Here is an 18,652-nt window from a genome sequence, read left to right on the forward strand (position 1 = left end):
TCAAGGGAAATGGAATGCCTTTGCAGAATGGTGCCACTCCCGGGCAATAATCCCAGATCAAGCCACCATTCCTCAGATTGCCTCCTTCCACTTCCTCCGGAAGTCCAAGAAGATCTCCCTCTCGGCAGTGCAGGGCTATAGGGCAGCTCTTAATCAGGTGTTTTCTCTGAAGGACATGGATCTGGCCCTGTCCCCAGAGATTTCCATGCTCTTCAGACATTTCAGAAAATCATGCCCCCCCAGGGAGATCACTTCTCCTCCGTGGGATGTGGCATTAGTCCTGAACTCTCTGCGGGGTCCCCTTACAAGCCCCTCCGAGATGCCCATTTGAAGGACCTCACCTTGAAGACAGTTTTTCTCTTGGCCCTTGCGTCTTCCAAGAGGGTCGGGGAGTTACATGCCATCTCTTATCGAGTCGCCCACTCGAAAGGATGGCAAGAGGTCTCCTTCACTTTTCTGCCCCAATTCATTGCCAAAAACCAGGATCCGGCCAAAGCCGACCCCAGATTCTGGTCCTTTAGTATCCCTTCCTTATACGACTTTGTAGGGGGCGAACATGCAGAAATGGTCCTATACCCGGTACGTGCTATCCCTACCTACCTCAGGAGGACTAAGCATCTTAGACCAGACTTGCCAAGATTGTTCGTCTCTTCCAGGGGTAAGCCCAAGCCCGTCACTAAGACTTCTATTTCTTACTGGATCAAGGAAGTCATCCGCAGGGCCTACACCATGAGCCCCATGGATTGCCCTAGATCAAAAGCTCATGACCTCAGGGCAATAGGGACCTCCCTAGCCTTCCGAAAGAACTTGTCGGTCAACCAGGTCCTTCAAGCAGGTATATGGAAGTCCCAGACTACGTTCACTTCCTTTTACCTCAAAGAAGTCATGTGGGAATCCTTAGGGACCTTCTCTCTGGGTCCCATAGTGGCCGCCCAGGAAGTCCTGAGATGACATACCCCTTACCAATGGCACACAGCCAACCCTGAAACCTCATCTAGGTTCTGGTTCGGCAACCACCGTGATACCTATCCAAAGTCCTTCTCATACTCCTACATTCCCTTACCGCACCGAGGGCTCTCAAGCATTCCAAGGGAATCAATTCAAGCCCTGCAAGTGGTACAAAGTGAGTATACCCTGTCTGTCTCCATTCCTGGGAACAGAACTAGGTGCCCTTCACAGTTTAGGGAAATGTATAAGGGTCTGGTCAACGTAGGTCTTAGCACACAAATTTTTTCCTTACGGAGGTTTCCCAGGCTAGATAACTACTTCCTTCCCTCCTAAGTCCGAGTCTCCTTGGGTAAGGAGTACCGAAGAGTTTGTATTCTTCGGAACAAATGTAATTTTTGCAGGAAAATTAATTTTTCCCTGATACAAACCTGAGGTACTCCTTACCTCTAATGGCCCTCCTCAGCCACCCCTCTAATAGTTCCTTCTACCTGGCCTGTCAAACCTCGTGATTAATTTCATACCTGGCTCAGACAATGGTGCTTAGCGGCCTATGCTTGTGGGGGAAGGGGGGGCCCCCTTGCCCCAGGAGGGCCCCTTACCGAGGATAATGGTTGCCCAGACCCACGGAGTGAGGTGTTTTTCAAACAACACACAGTGTTAGCGGTAGAAACTTTGGCTTACGCGAGTAATCCTTGGGTAAGGAGTACCTCAGGTTTGTATCAGGGAAAAATTAATTTTCCTGCGAAAATTACATTTTTTAGGAGTATTGGCAGGGCAGACCGTCCATGGAGGTGGTCTGATTTCACTGACCAAAATAAAAATATATATCATTTATTTTTGTAATTTTGCTAAATCCCAACCGATTTTTCTCATTCAACAACGAAAATGTTGTTCTGAATGCGCTCACATATGCATGATTATCCGATGACGAGACCAGGTGCGCCTTATGTAAGGACAGGGAATAGCAAATTACGGGTGCGCCTTATGGTCCGAAAAATACGGTACATATACCAAGGGCTTTTTCCCCCTTTAAAAGGGAAGTAGCCAAGGTCAAAGACATAAATCCACTCCCACCCATTTCGTCTCCACATACTCCACTCCCATTCACCACCCCTCCCTCCCTCTTTTCTTGGCTCCACTTGGATAACAGGTCATCCCTGCATCTCCCCCACCACCCTGGGTCAAGACCAATGCAGTAAGACACAGCACATCCACAGCAAGGCCGCTTCATTTAATCGGCGACCCCCCTCTCCATCCCCACGTGCAGAAAAAGGGAAGACAGGGAGAAATCCCTTCGGGCTGCATCAAAATACCATTCACACATACCGTATATTTCCATGTATAAGACGACCCTAAAATCCAAAAATTCACCCCTTAAAATTGGGAGTCGTCTTATACTACCATTATAAAAATCAGACCTTGAATTCTACGTGAGATGACTTGGTAGGCTAGCCTGCCGATAACCACCGATACACAGGAAATGATTCACATTATGATAAGAACTGGTAATAAAGGTAATTAAACCATATTTACCTTATATATTATTGGCATATCTTTATAGTAAATGGCCATTGTTAATAAATTCGAGGAATAATTCTATATTAATGAAATGACGGTACTTTTAACTACTCTACGTAAACACATTTAACACAGCTGAAAAAAATGTAAACATCGAGCACTGGTTGCGTTCATAGCAACCTTTTTCTTTCGCTAACTTTTCAGTAATTTTTAAGACTGAAAATAACAATTTTGGATTACAGTACAGGTACTCCTCGTTTAACGACCTACTCGGTTAACGATAACTCGGAGTAACGACGGGCTTTATGACGTTTAACGTAAATCTCCCGAAGTTACAACGTCGTTTACGATAATTAAGTTGGCAGAGGCAAATTTGTATGATGTTATAAATGAACTTGTACGGTGGATATTAGCTGTGAGGTAAAGTGTTCTGAAGCTTAGGTCTACATTACCATCCTGCAAGCTGCAAAAACTACCTGGGGTACAGTGTATACCGGTAGTGGTAAATTTTTAGTTTCGACCATGGGCGCAATATAATAATAGAAAATTAATTATTAATTTTGTAAATTATAATGTATCAACGTAATATGCAATTTTGTGAGCGGAAATTAAAAAAAAATGCTAAAACAGATTTGTAAGTATGGTACACCATGTTTGTTATGATAGATGCCGATGTCGAAGAAATGAAAGGATGATAAATTAATTCGTCTAACCTAAACTAAACTAACCTAACCTGTGTTTAATAAATCATTACCTGCAAATTAAATGTCATCCGGCTCGTCCTCGTTGTCGTCGTCGTGAGAGACGTTGGCAGACGACAAGATGGCGTCCCGAGCCTATGCTACCGACTTCGTTCATTAGCATATTTTCTTGTAGCAAGGTATTTTTTACTTTCATTTCCGCCCACAAAATTGCATATTACGTTGATACATTTTAATTTACAAAATTAATAATTAATTTTCTATTGCTATATTGCGCCCATGGTCGAAACTAAAAAAAATACCCCGGTATTCAATATGGAATGTCAGCATACGCGGATTTGGTCATATACGGTAATTTTAGGAACCTAACCACCGTAAATAAACAGTAAATAAAGCTTTAATGTACTGTATAAAAGAGGGAAAATACACGAAAATAAAGATACATGTATTGCTGGACATTGTACATACAGTACATGTACGTATATGTATACACTTTCGCTTAACGACCAATTCGGTTAACGACGGCGCGCTGGTCCCAATTGTCATCGTTAAACGAGGAGTACCTGTACATAAAACGTTTATTTATCAATAAAAAATATATACAGTAGTTGAACCAGGAACGTAAACAAATCATTTTTGTTAGTTAGTTGATGTGTGTTCTCAGAAAATCATGATACATGATTTGCTTTGTTATTTCATTTATTTAGAATTTATAAGGATACAGTAAGTAATTTATCTGGTATAAGGATACAGTTAAGTAATGAGAAAGAAAAGAGAAAAAGCGGAAAAAACAGCTGATAAACGTAATCAAAACAATTCTTTTTGTACGGTAGGTTTGATACACTGATGCTTTTGTAATTTAGCAGTCGTCTTATACTACCGATATGAGATAAATTCATAAAAATTTGCTCTAATTTTGTACCTCGTCTTATACAAAGGTCCTCTTATACACGGAAATATATGGTACGTCCTCACCGCACCCCGTACCCCCAGCTCCCATTCATGACAACATCATCTATACACAACCATTCTCCACTCACCCCTGTATTCTGTCTTTTCCCTTCCTCAGCAGACATCCTCCACTTTCCCAATGCCCCTTTTACCACATCCATCCATCACATACTTGGTCACCCCCTCATGTTCACTTCCTCCACCTCTGCCTTCCACACCTCTTTTACTAATCTTTTTTCACTCATTCTTTCCATGTGTCCAAACCGTCCCAATACTCTTTCGTCAGCCCTATCTCCCAACTCCTTTTCCACCCCTACTCTCCTCCTCACATCCTCAATTCTCACACTATCCAGCCTAGTAACCCCTGTCATAATTCCCAGGCATTTCATCTCAAACACATTTTCCTTTCTTTTGTTCCATGTTTCTGCCCCATACAGTGCTGTCAGCACCAGCACTCCTTCATACAATCTCCTCTTAGTACCATTCCCAAATGTCTATTTCTCATTACACTTTTTAATCCCCTAAGGTATTTACTCACTTCTCTCAATCTATACTCCACCTCCACTCCTTCCTTTCCTGCCACATTCACCCCCAAGTATTTAAAGCTATCCACTTCCTCCAGTCTTGCATAATATTCACTTCCTACTTGCTGCCATCCTCTCCCCTTGTACATCTCATCACCTTACTTTTACCCACATTTTCAACTTCCTTCTTTTGTACACCTTACCAGACTCTGTCACTAACATCCTTAATCCCTCCTCTGATCATTCTGCAAGTGCAGTACCTTCAGCAAACAACAACGGGCTTATTTCCAATTTTTCTCCATTTTCTTAAACCATCTCCAAGCCCCAACCCATTACCCTTGCATTTACCTCTTGCATCACCCCATCCATGTATAAATTGAACAGCCAGGGTGACATGACACATCCCTGGCAAAGTCCCACCTTTACCTCAAACCACTCACTCTCTCCATTTCTAATTCTAACACATTCTCTACTACTCTCATTAAAACTCTTGACTGTTTAACAGCATTCCTCCTATCCCATATATCTACAATACTTCCACAGTGCCTCCCTGTCTACCCTGTTATAAGCATTTTCCAAATCCATAAAGACCCCAAAAAACATCCATACTTTTTCCTAAAGCTTTCTCACATATCTATCTTACCACAAAAATCTGATCCATGCAACCCTTACCTGTCCTAAACCCACACTGTTCCTCACCAGTTACTCCCTCTGTTCCTCTCCGAATCCTCTCAATCAAGACCCTGCCATAAGCCTTCCCAGCTACACTCAACAAACTGATCCCTATGAAACTACTACACTCACACTTGTACACTTTTCCCTTGTAAAACAGAACTATTCACGCACTCCAATCCTCTGGTACTGTACCCTCCTTTAGACAAACATTAAACAACTTCACTAGCCAGTCCACCATCACTGTACCTCCCTTTTTTAGGCACTCATCATTTTGATAACCGCTTTCACCTCATCTTTTCTTATTTCTCCTCCATTTTCCTCATTCATCACTGTCATTTTCTTAGCGCTTCCCACTGCAGCTACCTTTCCCTTCCTATCCTCCTTCACATATAACAACTCCCTAAGATACTCTGCCCATCTTCCTGATACTATTGTTGGTATTTCAACTGAATATAGAATCCTTGTTAACACTGGATTAAAAAACATTTTCTTTGGTGATATTCATAACACAATTTATGTCAATAAATCTGATGCACCAGTTCTCCTGTTAGATTTCAGAAGCTGCATACCTCCTCTTCATAGGAGACCATGCAGCACTGAATTTTGTAGAATGTCTTGCCCTTTCCTAGTGCAGTTACCTTTTGCAAGAGGCAACCAGTATGCACTCTCATTCTCACCTTCCACTGGGAAGCACTGGACCCTCCTTCCCCCTGATGCTTTTGTACTTGTCTTATTACTTTGACTTTCAAAAAGAGAGTCACAAGATACTTCCCCTTACACTTGATTTCAAATTGGTGTAATCTTAGTTCATTCATATCTTGAGAAGCCTTCTGCACCTACATACATTGTCTTCTCATGGCCTGTCTTACTGGACATCAACAGCCACCATTACATGAAGCCTTTTGCCATTATGCATCCATGAAAAAGGATTATGGACAGATCTTTTGAAAACTAGATTCATATGAGGTTTTAATTTTGTCACAATGGTTATGATTTTCCTTTACCAGAACCAGCCTGTTGTTGCACGTACTGAGAATGGGGACCTCGTGTGTGTCAGTGAAGGAAACGACTCATCTGTCAAAAAGATGTCTTGTGAAAGCAAGACTGCAAAGCCCACTCCTCAGTCTACTTATCAGGAAATACAGGTATGTGATTTATTATTTAACCTCTTCAATACAACTAAAATTCTTGCAGGCAACATCAGCTGCCTAATGTATGATGATTCACTGATGCACCACCATACTTGTATTACTCATTCTCTTTCACTCTGAATATTAATAACAATAAAAAATATAATCAAGCCAGCTCACAGAATATGGGGGGTTACTCAGCTACAATTACAAAATAAATGGTATGGAAGGGGTTAAGATGAACATATCAAAGTCAACAAAAGCACATAACCAATATGAAAGCTCAAGCTCAAGAGCTGGAATAAAGAACATGTTTATTGGATACCTAACACAAATTGAAAAATAAGGAAGATTATAATTGAGATAGGGAGTGTGGTACATAGAATTTTAGGTGTGGAAAGAAGGCAAGTAAAAGAAGATGTATGTGTGTGGTTGAATGGTAGTGTCATCAAACCTAATGTGGGTAAAACTGAGATTGGTTAGTGTGGGTATTTGTGTGTGCATGTGACACTAGTATTTAGAAAAGTTAAGAGGAGGAAGATGAGTCTTAGAGTTATTGGGTGTGAAAATTATTATTGGAAGGAGTATGATTGTAGTGTTGTAATGGAATTTTAAATGTTAGAGTAGGATATGTAGCTATCTGCAGTATGATCTATACACAGCCACTCTCCACATATCCCTTTCTCCTGCCTTCTCCCTTCCTTGCTCAACAGACATTCCCCTCTTACTCAGCAATCCTTTCCCCATCCATCCATCCATCCATCTTGTCCTTGGTCATCCCCTCAGATTCATTCCCTCTACCTCTGCCTTCCACATCTCTTTTACTAAAAGAAGAGAGGCTGGAGGAAGTGGATAGCTTTATATATTTGGAGTTGTATGCAGCAGAAAAGGGAAGAGTGGAGGTGGAGGTAGATTGTAGATTAAGAGTAGCAAGTAAATGCCAGGGAGGATTAAAAAGTGTTATGAGAAATAGGCACCTGGGAATGAATACAAAGAGGAGATTGTATGAAGGGGTGATTGTGCTGATGGAATTGCATGGGGCAGATTAATTTAAGAGAAGCAGAGAGGAAAACTGGTAAGGGGTAAAAAGCCTTGGTATATGTGAATGTGTATGTGAGATTAAATATCTGAGAAGTATGGTAGGGGTTACTAGGTTGGATAGAGTGAGAAATGAGGAGGTGAGGACAAGAGTGGGAGTGGAAAAGGAGATGGCTAAGATGAAAAGGGGTAAAGGGTGGTGGATGGGAGTGGAATGGATGGGAATAGGTAAGTGCCTTTGACTTGAATATCTCCCGTATGATAGGGAAAAGCTCGTGGTATACAGAATAGAATAGAGTAGGATATGAACCCATGGATGGAACAATAGAGTGCCTTGAAGAAATGAAAATAGAGAAAAAGTTAGGAGATGGGTATTGAAAAAGAACTGATGAAAGTATATACAGTGTGTGAGAAGAAAGATGTACATAAGCACATGAGGCATTGGCTCTCAGGTGCTGCTGTGGAGGCATTGTGTCTTGCTGTATTGTCTCTAACCTGAGTAGTGTGGTGGGAAACAGGGATGCCCCTTCATCCATGAGAAACTAAGATGGGAGGGAAAATAAATGGGTTTTAAGATGGGTGTAGAGTGAGTGTATGTTTTGACTTGGCCAGCCATATGTGGGACAAATGGCCTTTTGATGTATGTATGTATATGGTCATATAGAAATGTTAATTAAAATGTAATGTACAATTTTAGGTGCAGCTGTTGCTTCATGGAGGTTTAGGCCTATCAGTTGTTCAGCGAAGCCCTCCTCAGGAACTTATTTATGCCAAATATACTGATATTGTGTTTGAGTATCAAAGTTCACCTCAGCATCGAATGATTGACTGTAGTGTACGTGATATTCAGGTGAGTTCTTTTATTGACAATCTTTACCGTTAAATTATGGATACACTTTTCAATAATAATATAGATTTTTGTTAGTGAATATATGCCAAAACTTTATTATATAATTTGTGCAAATCATCTTGTTTGATTTTGGGTTATTTACAATTCTAGGTGGACAATCAGGTGATAGATGCTCAGTGTCCAGTGGTCCTGTATGTGACTCCACAAAGCAAGAGTGATGATACCAGACATTTACCTGCCATACATATGTCAGCATACCAGCAAGTCACAAATAACATCAATGCCTACATATTTAAGGTATTAGTTTTCACCAGTGGTTGTATATGGATGATGTTCTGATGCATGGAAAGGAGTGGGTTGGGGATAGGGGGATAGGGAGTATGTGTGAATGATATTTGATGCATCCTGAAAGGATTTCTCCCCATCTTCTCTTTTTCTGCATGAGGGGATGGAGAGGTGGGTGTCACCAATTAAATGAAGCAGCCTTGCCATGAATGTGCTGTGTCTTGCTGCATTGCTTCTTACCCAGGGCACTGGGTGAGATGCAGGGATGACCCATCATCCAGGAGGAGCCAAGATAAGAGGGAGGGAGGGGTGGTAAATGGGAGTGGAGTATGTAGGGATGAAATGAGTAGGAGTGGATTTATGCCTTTGACTTTGGCTACTTCCCTTGTGAGGGAGAAAAAGCCCATGGTATATGTATGTATGTAGTTTTCACCATAAATTTTTAATATTTTTCAGCAGGAAAGAATGATGAATGCATGATTATTGTTATAACTCTTATAAAATTTCTCAGTTTTTAGACATTCTTGGATTTCAAGAAGGTATGTGATAAGGTTCACAGAGAAGCTCTGGGGAATATATTACATTTTTGTTGAATAGGAATAGATTGAAGGTACTCAAAAGATTTTACATGAGTAGGGCATGTGAGAAATGGAGAGTGAATAGTTTAAAGTGAATGTGGGGCTCCATCAGAGTTGTGTGATGTTGCCATGGATGTTCATCTTGTATATGGATTGGGTGGTTAAGGAGGTAAAAATAAGAGTGTTAAGTTATGGTTTAGAATTGTTGGATGAGAATGGAAGGATATGGAAAGTGAACTAGTTGTTATTTAGTTTTTCCTTCATTTATTGAATACATTCTATCTATATATATGTATATATAAAGAGCTTGTTCCCCTTATAAGGGAGATGGCCGAGTCAAAGGCACATACCTACTCCCACCAATTCCACTCCCATCCACCACCCTTTCCTCCCTCTCATCTTAGTTCCTCATAGATGATGAGTCATCCTTGTATCCCACCCACTGCCCTGGGTCAAAAGCAATGTAGTAAGACACAGTACATCCACAGCAAAGCCAATTCACTTAATCAGCAACCCCCCTCCCTCTCATGCTGAAAAAGAGAAGAGAGGGAGAAATCCTTTTAGGCTGCATTGAAATATCATTCACACATGAGCAACCCTAACACCCATCCCCCACCCCTCCCTTGCATAATAGTATCATCTATACACAGCCACACTCCACTCATCCCTATCTCCTGTCTTCTCCCTTCCTTGCTGAACAAGCATTCCCTTTGTACTCAACACCCCTTTCCTCATTCATCTCTTCTCCCTTCCTTGCTGAACAAGCATTCCCCTTGTACTCAACACCCCTTTCCTCATTCATCCATTTCATCCTCAAGTTCATTCCCTCTCCCTCTGGCTTACACACCTCTTTAACTAATCTTTCTTCACTCATTATTCCCATGTGTCCAAACCATCCAAATACTCTTTCATCAGCACTATCTGTCATCTCCTTTTCCACTCCTACTCTCCTCCTCAACTTGTTTTTCACACAATCCAACCTAGTAACCCCTACCATACTTCTCAGATATTTCATTTCAAACACATTCAAACTTTTCCTCTCAGCCTCTCTTAAATTCCAAGTCTCTGCCCCATACAAAGCTGTTGGCACAATCACCCCTTCATACATTTCCAGATGCCTATGTCTCATGACATTTTTTAATCCTCCAAGGCATTTACTTGCTTCTCTCAATCTACAATTTATCTCCACCTCCACTCCTCCCTTTCCTGTCACATGTGCAACCACAACTACTTAAAACTGTCCACTTTCTCTAGCCTCTCTCCTTTAAGACTAAGTTCCAACTCACTAACATCCTCTTCCCTTGTACATCTCATCACCTTGCTTTTACCCACATTCACCCTCAACTTTCTCCTATCATATACCTTCCCAAACTCTGGCTCAGCTTCCACTGCTCTCCATTTTCTTATAACCAAATTCCAGTCCCCTGCCCATTACCCTCACCTTTACCTCCCACACCACTCCACCCATGGAACAGCCACAGCAACATGACACATCTCTAACACAGTCCCACCTTTACCTTGAACCACTCACTCACTCCATTTCTAATTCTAACACAGTACTACTCTCATAAAAACTCTTGACTACCCATAATAGCTTCCCCCAATACCATATATCTGCAAAACCTACCACAGCGGCTTCCTGTCTACCCAGTCATAAGCCTTTTCCAAATCCATAAAGGCCCAAAAAACATCCTTACTTTTCACTAAAGCTCTCTCACGTATCTGTCTTACCACAAAAGTCAGATCCACACATCCCCTACCTCTCCTATACCCACTGTGTTCCTCACCAATTACTCCTTCTGTTCCTATCCTAATCCTCTTAATTAAAAGCCTTCCCAACAACACTTAAGAAACTGATCCCTCTGAAATTACTACACACACATTTATCCCCTTTTCCCTCGTAAAGTGGAATTATACCAGCACTGCTCCAGTCCTCTAGCACTCTACTCACCCTTAGACACACATTAAAGAACCTCACTAGCCAGTCCACTATTATTAAACTTCCCTTCTTCAGACACTGCATTACACTCATCAAACCCAGATGCCTTACATACTCTCATCATTTTCAGAGCTACTTGCACCTCATCTTTTCTTGTTTCTCCATTTTCCTTACCTATCCCTACCATTTTCTTAATACCTGCCACTGCTACCACCACTGTCTCCCTATCCTCCTCCACATTTAGCAGCTCTCAAAAATACTCTGCTCATCTTCCCTTCACTTCCTCCTCTTCCATTATCATCTCTCCATCTGCAACTTTTACCTTTTCTTCTCTGCTGGATTCATTTTCCATTCCTCTCATAACTTCCTTCCAAAAAACTTTTAATATTACTTTCATAATTTTCTGTCATACTCCCCCAATTTACATCTGCTCTCACTTTTGCCTCCTTTATCTAATGTTTTGCTTCTCTTCTTTTTTCTTTGTACCTCTCATATGCTTTTCTCATCCTGCTTTGCAATCAGTCCATGAATGCTCACTTCTCTTCAGCAACCTTCTTCACTTCATCATCCCACCACTCACTACCCTTCCTTCTATTCCTTCCCATCCTCCTTGTTCCACACACTATCTTTGCACACCTTGTAACTCCCTCCTTGAAACAACACCCCCATTATCCTCCACTCATACTTCTACTTTATCCTTCACCACCTCCCACACTTCTTTCAGTCTCTCCCTGTACACCTGCTCCTTTTCCATCTCATTTAAACAGTTTACTCTAAGCACCTACTTACCTTGTGTCCTTTTCCTCTTTCTCTATGTATCCTCCACTCTCAACTCCTTCCATCAAACAATTATCTGACATTCACCCACTCTCTCCCCTACTAATAGGCCCTTTCCCTCATAAGGGGGTGGCCAGCCAAGGTATGCACCCACTTTTCATCTATATATATGAAGCAGAAAGTAGTCACCAAATTGAAAGTTGTTTTGGGGTTTTATATATATATATATAATATATATATATATATATATATATATATATATATATATATATATATATGTATATATATATATATATATATATATATATCATGAGCAAATAAAGATCAATAATATAGAAACCAGGTTATCTTAAAGATATGAGGGTATCAGTAATACATCCAGTACTTACCTCATTTGTATTTCATTTCACAGAATCTTATGATAACCCTGAAGAACCTGACCTTGACTCTTGAAGAAGCTTTACTCTTCAAGTTGCTTCTTATGGCTGGCTATGACCTACCTGATGCAGAGCTGGAGAAGGTCGAAGAGAACACTTATGACACAAGAAGAATGTTGGCTGCTGCTACCTCTGTTAATGCTACAAGGTTATTTGCTTGACTACCACATTTTTGTACTTAGTTTAATTTAGTTATTATGATCTGACACCAAGACAATATCTTCACTGAGTAATATATGGGCTGAACCTGTGGCCATGGGAACAGCAGGTCTCCTGTAAGAAAGAACGTGGCCAACATATTGATGGATTATATCAGGCTGTAACATTAAAATTTGTCTTAAACCAAGTAGTATTTTGTCACTGATATTTATGTTCATGTTTTACAGGTACTATTTTACCCATCTTAAGCTTATGTTGAACCAAGTAAAACTAAGTGTTCTAACTTCCAAGAAACTTAGCCCCGAGTTGAAAAATGTCAAGCGTAAGGTGGGACTGACACTCGTACGATTTGAAAATGCACAAGTCACCCTGGATCCATTTGTTAGGTTCCATCCTTTTGAAACTTCAACCTTTCTTTTAGACTGCATCATGAAGCACTACAAAGAGGTCAGTGACAGATTCTTTACAGCAGGGGATTTTATTGCACAGGTAGTTTTGAACTCCAAACCCATTTAGCCCATTGATATTGCAAGACAGTTTTAACTGGCCAAGTGAAGACAGTTTTAACTGGCCAAGTGGCAAATTGGACAGAATAGGATCTTGATTGACCATATTGTCCCAAATCTTCTCCTTTGCTGAATGAAATTGACTGAACTAGAACAAAACCTGTAAGGACGGTACTGGATCAAAAGGGTTGATGACTTATGTTCTGTGAATTTACTCACCTAAAGGGAGCCCCCTATAATTGAAGGATATTTTATGCATATGTGTACCAAAGATTTTCTCCCTTTTATAAAAGAGATGGCCAAATCAAAGCTGTGTGCCTTCATTGCTTTTGACCCATGTAGTGTGGCAGGGGATAGGGTGATCCATCATCCTCAAGGTGCTGAGATGAGGAGATGGTGATTAAGTGAGTTGTATATGATGTATGTGCTTTGACTTGGCCAACCCTCTTACAAGGAATATATAGTATGTAAAGTATGAAACTACTTATTGAATAGTCTATAAACACCCCTGTTTGATCTATGAGCTCCCCATTAAAAAGATAAGTAAATAAATAAAGTGTTAGCTAGGGTAAAATCTGTAAATTGGGTGTTAGCATTGATAAGTTATGATATGAATGATCATATGAAAAAAATTGTCAACATTCTTGTGTTGAGCTTCATTAGTAAGTATTCTAAAGATATGAATATGATTTCTACAGGAACTTAAATCACAGGCAATGAGGATCTTAGGGTCCACAGACTTCTTAGGTAATCCATTTGGTTTCCTGGCGGATGTGAGTGAGGGTGTGAGCGAGCTGGTACACGGCGGAAATTTGGGTGGCCTAGTGTTGAATGTCACGCATGGCATGGCCAACTCTACTGCAAAGGTTACGGGTAAGCTTATGCAGTGTGTATTGCCCTTTCTTTACCGTAACCACTCTTTTTATCATTGCACTTTAGTAGTGTAGTATGTTTTGTGCAGAAAGTTTGTAGAGAATGCAGGTAAGTTAAGGCGAGTAATGCTACTATTTTCCTTTCTTTTCTTTTTCTTTTCATTTTTATAAACATATTGTACATGCACATACTCATGCACATAATCACACACACTGGACGAAATGATAGTGTGTGCAAAAACCACACACAAATTTAAGAACAATTAAGACACTGAGACGGGACACCATGAGCATACCTCCCCTTCCCGTAAGATATAACTAGGTAAATATAGATGTGTAAATTCTTGAAATAGCCTCATCCAAGAAGATGATATACCCCAGGCTGGAACCTTCATTATTTATTGGGATGATAATATATACAATATACAATAACAATGATATTTCTATGATAATATGGGGATGATTATTGGAGAAATGGAGTTAGGACCATGCCCATACAACATAGTTTAATTCCTTTATGTGACAAAGAGATACTTTCTTCTTCTGTTGGCCTAGCTTTGAGTGACCAATAGCAGTATGGAACAAGCAATGTAAGAATGACAGAAAATTAGATGTTAGTGCAGGGAACCAATTAATGAGCAGTTGAGAGGTAATATTAGTCAAATCAGATAAGAATTGAAGGGAGGAGTACCAGTGAGTGAGGAGTAAACCAAATCTGACTCTTGGGCCCTACACTGGAAGAGCTGTGCCTCAGCCATTTTGCAAGACAATGTACATGTTCCTGTCACTGATTCTGAGAGATTTCAAGATAGATTATTATAAGCTGTGTCGAGAAATAGGAAAGTATGACAATAACCACAAGCCAGGCAAGTACACCTTAGTAAATGCTAAATGAACACCTACATGCATGTACACATGCATAAAGACAGACTTGATTGTAAATATATTTTGTTTGCATTTGATTTGATTCCTAGTAGATGATAGTTGAAGGTTAAGATAAAGATTTTGTTTGTTTGCAGTAATAATGAGTGAGTAAAGCTGTTGCTTTGAATATGAACATCATTTGCAACCCTGTGGAATGATGTTTTATTGTAGTATTTAGTCAGCCTCTTATTTTTATATATACATTTATAATTTAGATATGCAAGATTTTTATTTAATTTTTCAGATCATCATAAATCCATTCTGTTGAAGTCTCATAGATGGTATTTATATTTCTATATCAGGATTGGATTGCAGTGATTAACTTTTAAATACGGCAGTTTTACATTTTATATTTCTCACTGGTGTTCCTAGAGGCATACAGTAGTATTTGGGAAAAAAAACAAGTAGGAAATTATAGATGGTAATGGATATACATGAAATTGGAAGACTGGAGAAAAGTTTGGCCATAGTGTGAGGAAGGGAAAGAAGGTAGGTACTGTGAGAGCAGGTTAGAGGAAATAAAAGTATCAGTGGAATCTGTGAAAGAATGTATGAAGCAATAGTTTGCTAAATGAGAGCGAAGCCCTTGTAATGAATGTAAGATAGAAAAGTTCTGTGGAAGTACTGGAAATTATTTGCTTGAGAGATATGCATGAATCTACAAAATAATGATAGGATTCATGAAAAGACTGGGGTATAGATAGAATTGGAAAAAACAGGTAGAAAAGATTATCCTGAGAATGGATGGAATAGAGAGTTGGAGAAGAATGTATAGCAAAAGGCAGCTTGTTCCATGAGATAGATTTTGATGTGAAGGAAGTGAGTGCAACCTTTGTATAGTTTAAGTAAGAAGGAGTGGAAGGGACAGTTGTGATGAGAGTGAGAAGGAATTTAGAATGGTTCTTCTTACATACCTAGCCACCCTGTTGTGTAACTAAAATCTAATAAAAAAAAAACTTCCATAGTCACAAATTATGGTACTATAACATGTTCATGTACCACTACACCAGCAGGCTAGTGTGTGTGTGAAAATAACTATACCTCATTCTGTTTATACAGTATTCTGTAAGATATATATTAACATTTTTTATTTTGTAGGTTCTCTGTCAGATGCAGTGGGACATGTGACAATGGATGATCGTCATGAAGAGTACCGGCAAAAACTCCGCAACCTTCAGGTTGTAACCAGTTCAGACCACTTCATGGCGGGACTTAAAGGTCTTGGTCTTGGACTGTATGGTGGTCTGACTAGTATTGTCTATCAGACATACACTGGAGCAGCCAGTGAAGGACTACCGGTTTGTTTCAGCTTTGATATTAATAGTCTTATTAAGTTTGAAAGTAATAAAAAGATGTTTTGTAAGAAAGTTAAGAGAGGAAGGGGAGGCGAATCAAGTAAAGAAGAAAAGGTAAAAGGTGCAGATGGAGAGATGATAATAGAAGAAATGGCAGTAAGAGGAAGATGAGCAGGATATTTTAGGGAGTTGCTAAATGTGAAGGAGGATAGGTAGGGAAAGGTAGTTGCAGTGGGAAGCGCTAAGAAAATGACAGTTATGAATAAGGAAAATGGAGAAGAAATAAGGAAAGATGAGGTGAAAACAGTCATTAAAATGATGAGAGCAGGTAAAGCACCTGAGTTAAATGGGTGTCGTGCAGAGTTTCTAAAAAAAATAAAATAAAAAAAATAGTTGGGAAGACTTATGGGAGGGTTTTAATTGAGAGGATCAGGAGAGGAACAAAGGTAATAATTGGTGAGGAACAGTGTGGGTTTAGGACAGGTAGGGGTTGCATGGATCAGATTTTTGTAGTAAGGCAGATATGTGAGAATGGTTTAGGAAAAGGTAAGGGATGTTTTTTGGCTACCTCCCTTGTAAGGGGGAAAAAGGCATTGGTATATGTATGTATGATATTCTGTTCTAATCTTAGGGCAAGAGATAGGTATGAGTGTAGGATGGTTGTGAATTGATGATAGATTGATATAGTCCAAAGGGATTTCTCCTCATCTTCTCTAGTTATTTGTGAGTGGATAAGGGTCATCATGTAAATGAAGCAGTGGGGGTTAACCAGCTTTGGTTGTCAGGCCCTGCTGTGGGGATGCTCTGTCTTGCTGCATTGCTTCTGACCCAGACAGGGCACAGGAAGTAAGGAGGGACCTTTATCCACAAGAAACTAAGATAAAAGGAAAAACAAATGGGTGTTGGATGGGTGGAGAGTGGGTGCATGCCTTCATTGGCTACCTCCCTTATAAGTAGGGAAGAAGCCTTTCAGTTTGTAGATATTCTGTTCCATGGAGATGGAGATGGTTAAAGAAAATGGAGAAAAGTGGGAGATAAGCCAGCTGTTGTTTGCAGATGACACTGCGCTTGTTGTAGGATCAGAGGAGGGATTAAGGAAGTTAGTGACAGAGTTTGGGAAAGTGTGTGAAAGAAGAAAGTTGAAGATAAATGTGGGTAAAAATAAGGTGATGAGATGTACAAGGGGTGAAAGTGGCAGCAGACTGGAAGTGAGTATTAAGGGAGAGACAGAAGGAAGTGGATAATTTTAGATACTTGGGTGCAAATGTGGCAGGAAAGGGAGGAGTGGAGGTAGAATATAGAATGAGAGAAGTGAGTAAATGCCTTGGTGGAGTAAAAAGTGTAATGAGAAATAGACATTTGGGAATGGATGCTAAAAGGAGATTGTATGAAGGAGTGATTGTGCCAACAGCACTGTATGGGGCAGAAACATGGAATATAAGAGAAGAAGAGAGAAGGAGTTTGAATGTGTTTGAGATGAGGTGTCTGAGAAGTATGATAGGGGTTACTAGGCTGGATAGAGTGAGAAATGTGGAGGTGAGGAAGAGAACGGGGACAGAAAGGGAGTTGTTGTTGTTGTTGTTGTTGTCGTTCCCTAGACTGTCTGTCCAAGCAGTCCCATCTCCCCAAGGAATGCTACAGCCGAAACTGGGTTTTCCCACAAATCCTTTATAGAGTGTATGTTGTGTTGTTTGCATGCATGATTGTGTATAATGCAGTCTTCCATTATGTGTTGTATGGTATGGGGTGAAGTGTTACATCCTGGGCAGCTGTTCACAATGCGGTCATCCAGCCTCTTCTGGTAGCTTAGAAGTGCTGGGTGGTGGCCGCACCGCAGTCTGGCCAAGTGGACTCTGTCCTTTCGTGGGAGAGAGGATTCAGAAGGGTGGATATCAGGTAGTTGGGGGCCAAACAGCAGCAACCACCCCTGGCCATCAGCTCTACGCAGGTAGCACCGATCCCCAAGAGGAGCTACGCCTGCCTTGGGGAGTACCACAGAAAGGGAGTTGGGAGATAGGGTGGATGAAAGAATATTGGGATGGTTTGGACACATGGAAAGAATGAATGAAGAAAGACTAGTGAAAGAGGTGTGGAAGTAGTGAACACGAGGGGGCAACCTAGGATGAGATGGGGTAAAGGAGGCTTTGGGGAAGAGGGGAATGTCTGTTGAGGAAGGATGGGAGAGGACAGAAGATAGGGGTGAATGGAGAATGGTTGTATATGGATGATGTTGTGATCCATGAGATGGAATGGGTTGGGGATGGGGAGTGAGGGAGTATGTCTGAGAAAATTTTGATGCAGCCCGAAGGAATTTCTCCCTGTCTTCTCCTTTTCTGCATGAGGGGACAGAGAGGGGGGGTTGCGGATTTAATGAAGTGTCCTTGCTGTGGATGTGCTGTGTCTTACAACACTGCTTCTGACCCAGGGCAGTGGACAAGATGCAGGGATGACCCATCATCCAGGAGGTGCCAAGATAAGAGGGTGGAGGGAAGTGGAGTGTGATAGGGATGGAATGAGTGGGAGTGGTTTTTATGCCTTTGTTTTT

General features: G+C 40.7%; 1 protein-coding gene across 13 annotated transcripts in view; it reads left to right on the forward strand.

Annotated features, from left to right (window-relative positions):
* Vps13D (vacuolar protein sorting 13D) overlaps nt 1-18,652 on the forward strand; it is a 250,150-nt gene that overhangs the window by 216,612 nt on the left and 14,886 nt on the right. For all 13 annotated transcript variants that reach the window (XM_076208559.1, XM_076208564.1, XM_076208569.1 and 10 more), the window contains 7 exons: nt 6,325-6,462; nt 8,183-8,335; nt 8,486-8,632; nt 12,327-12,499; nt 12,738-12,957; nt 13,715-13,889; nt 15,911-16,110. In XM_076208559.1, the coding sequence (XP_076064674.1) occupies nt 6,325-6,462; nt 8,183-8,335; nt 8,486-8,632; nt 12,327-12,499; nt 12,738-12,957; nt 13,715-13,889; nt 15,911-16,110 (1,206 nt within the window). The remainder of the gene's footprint in view (nt 1-6,324; nt 6,463-8,182; nt 8,336-8,485; nt 8,633-12,326; nt 12,500-12,737; nt 12,958-13,714; nt 13,890-15,910; nt 16,111-18,652) is intronic.

The sequence above is a fragment of the Oratosquilla oratoria genome, chromosome 25, assembly GCF_046742065.1.
Source record: "Oratosquilla oratoria isolate Oo_2021 chromosome 25, ASM4674206v1, whole genome shotgun sequence".
NCBI classification, from domain to species: domain Eukaryota; kingdom Metazoa; phylum Arthropoda; class Malacostraca; order Stomatopoda; family Squillidae; genus Oratosquilla; species Oratosquilla oratoria.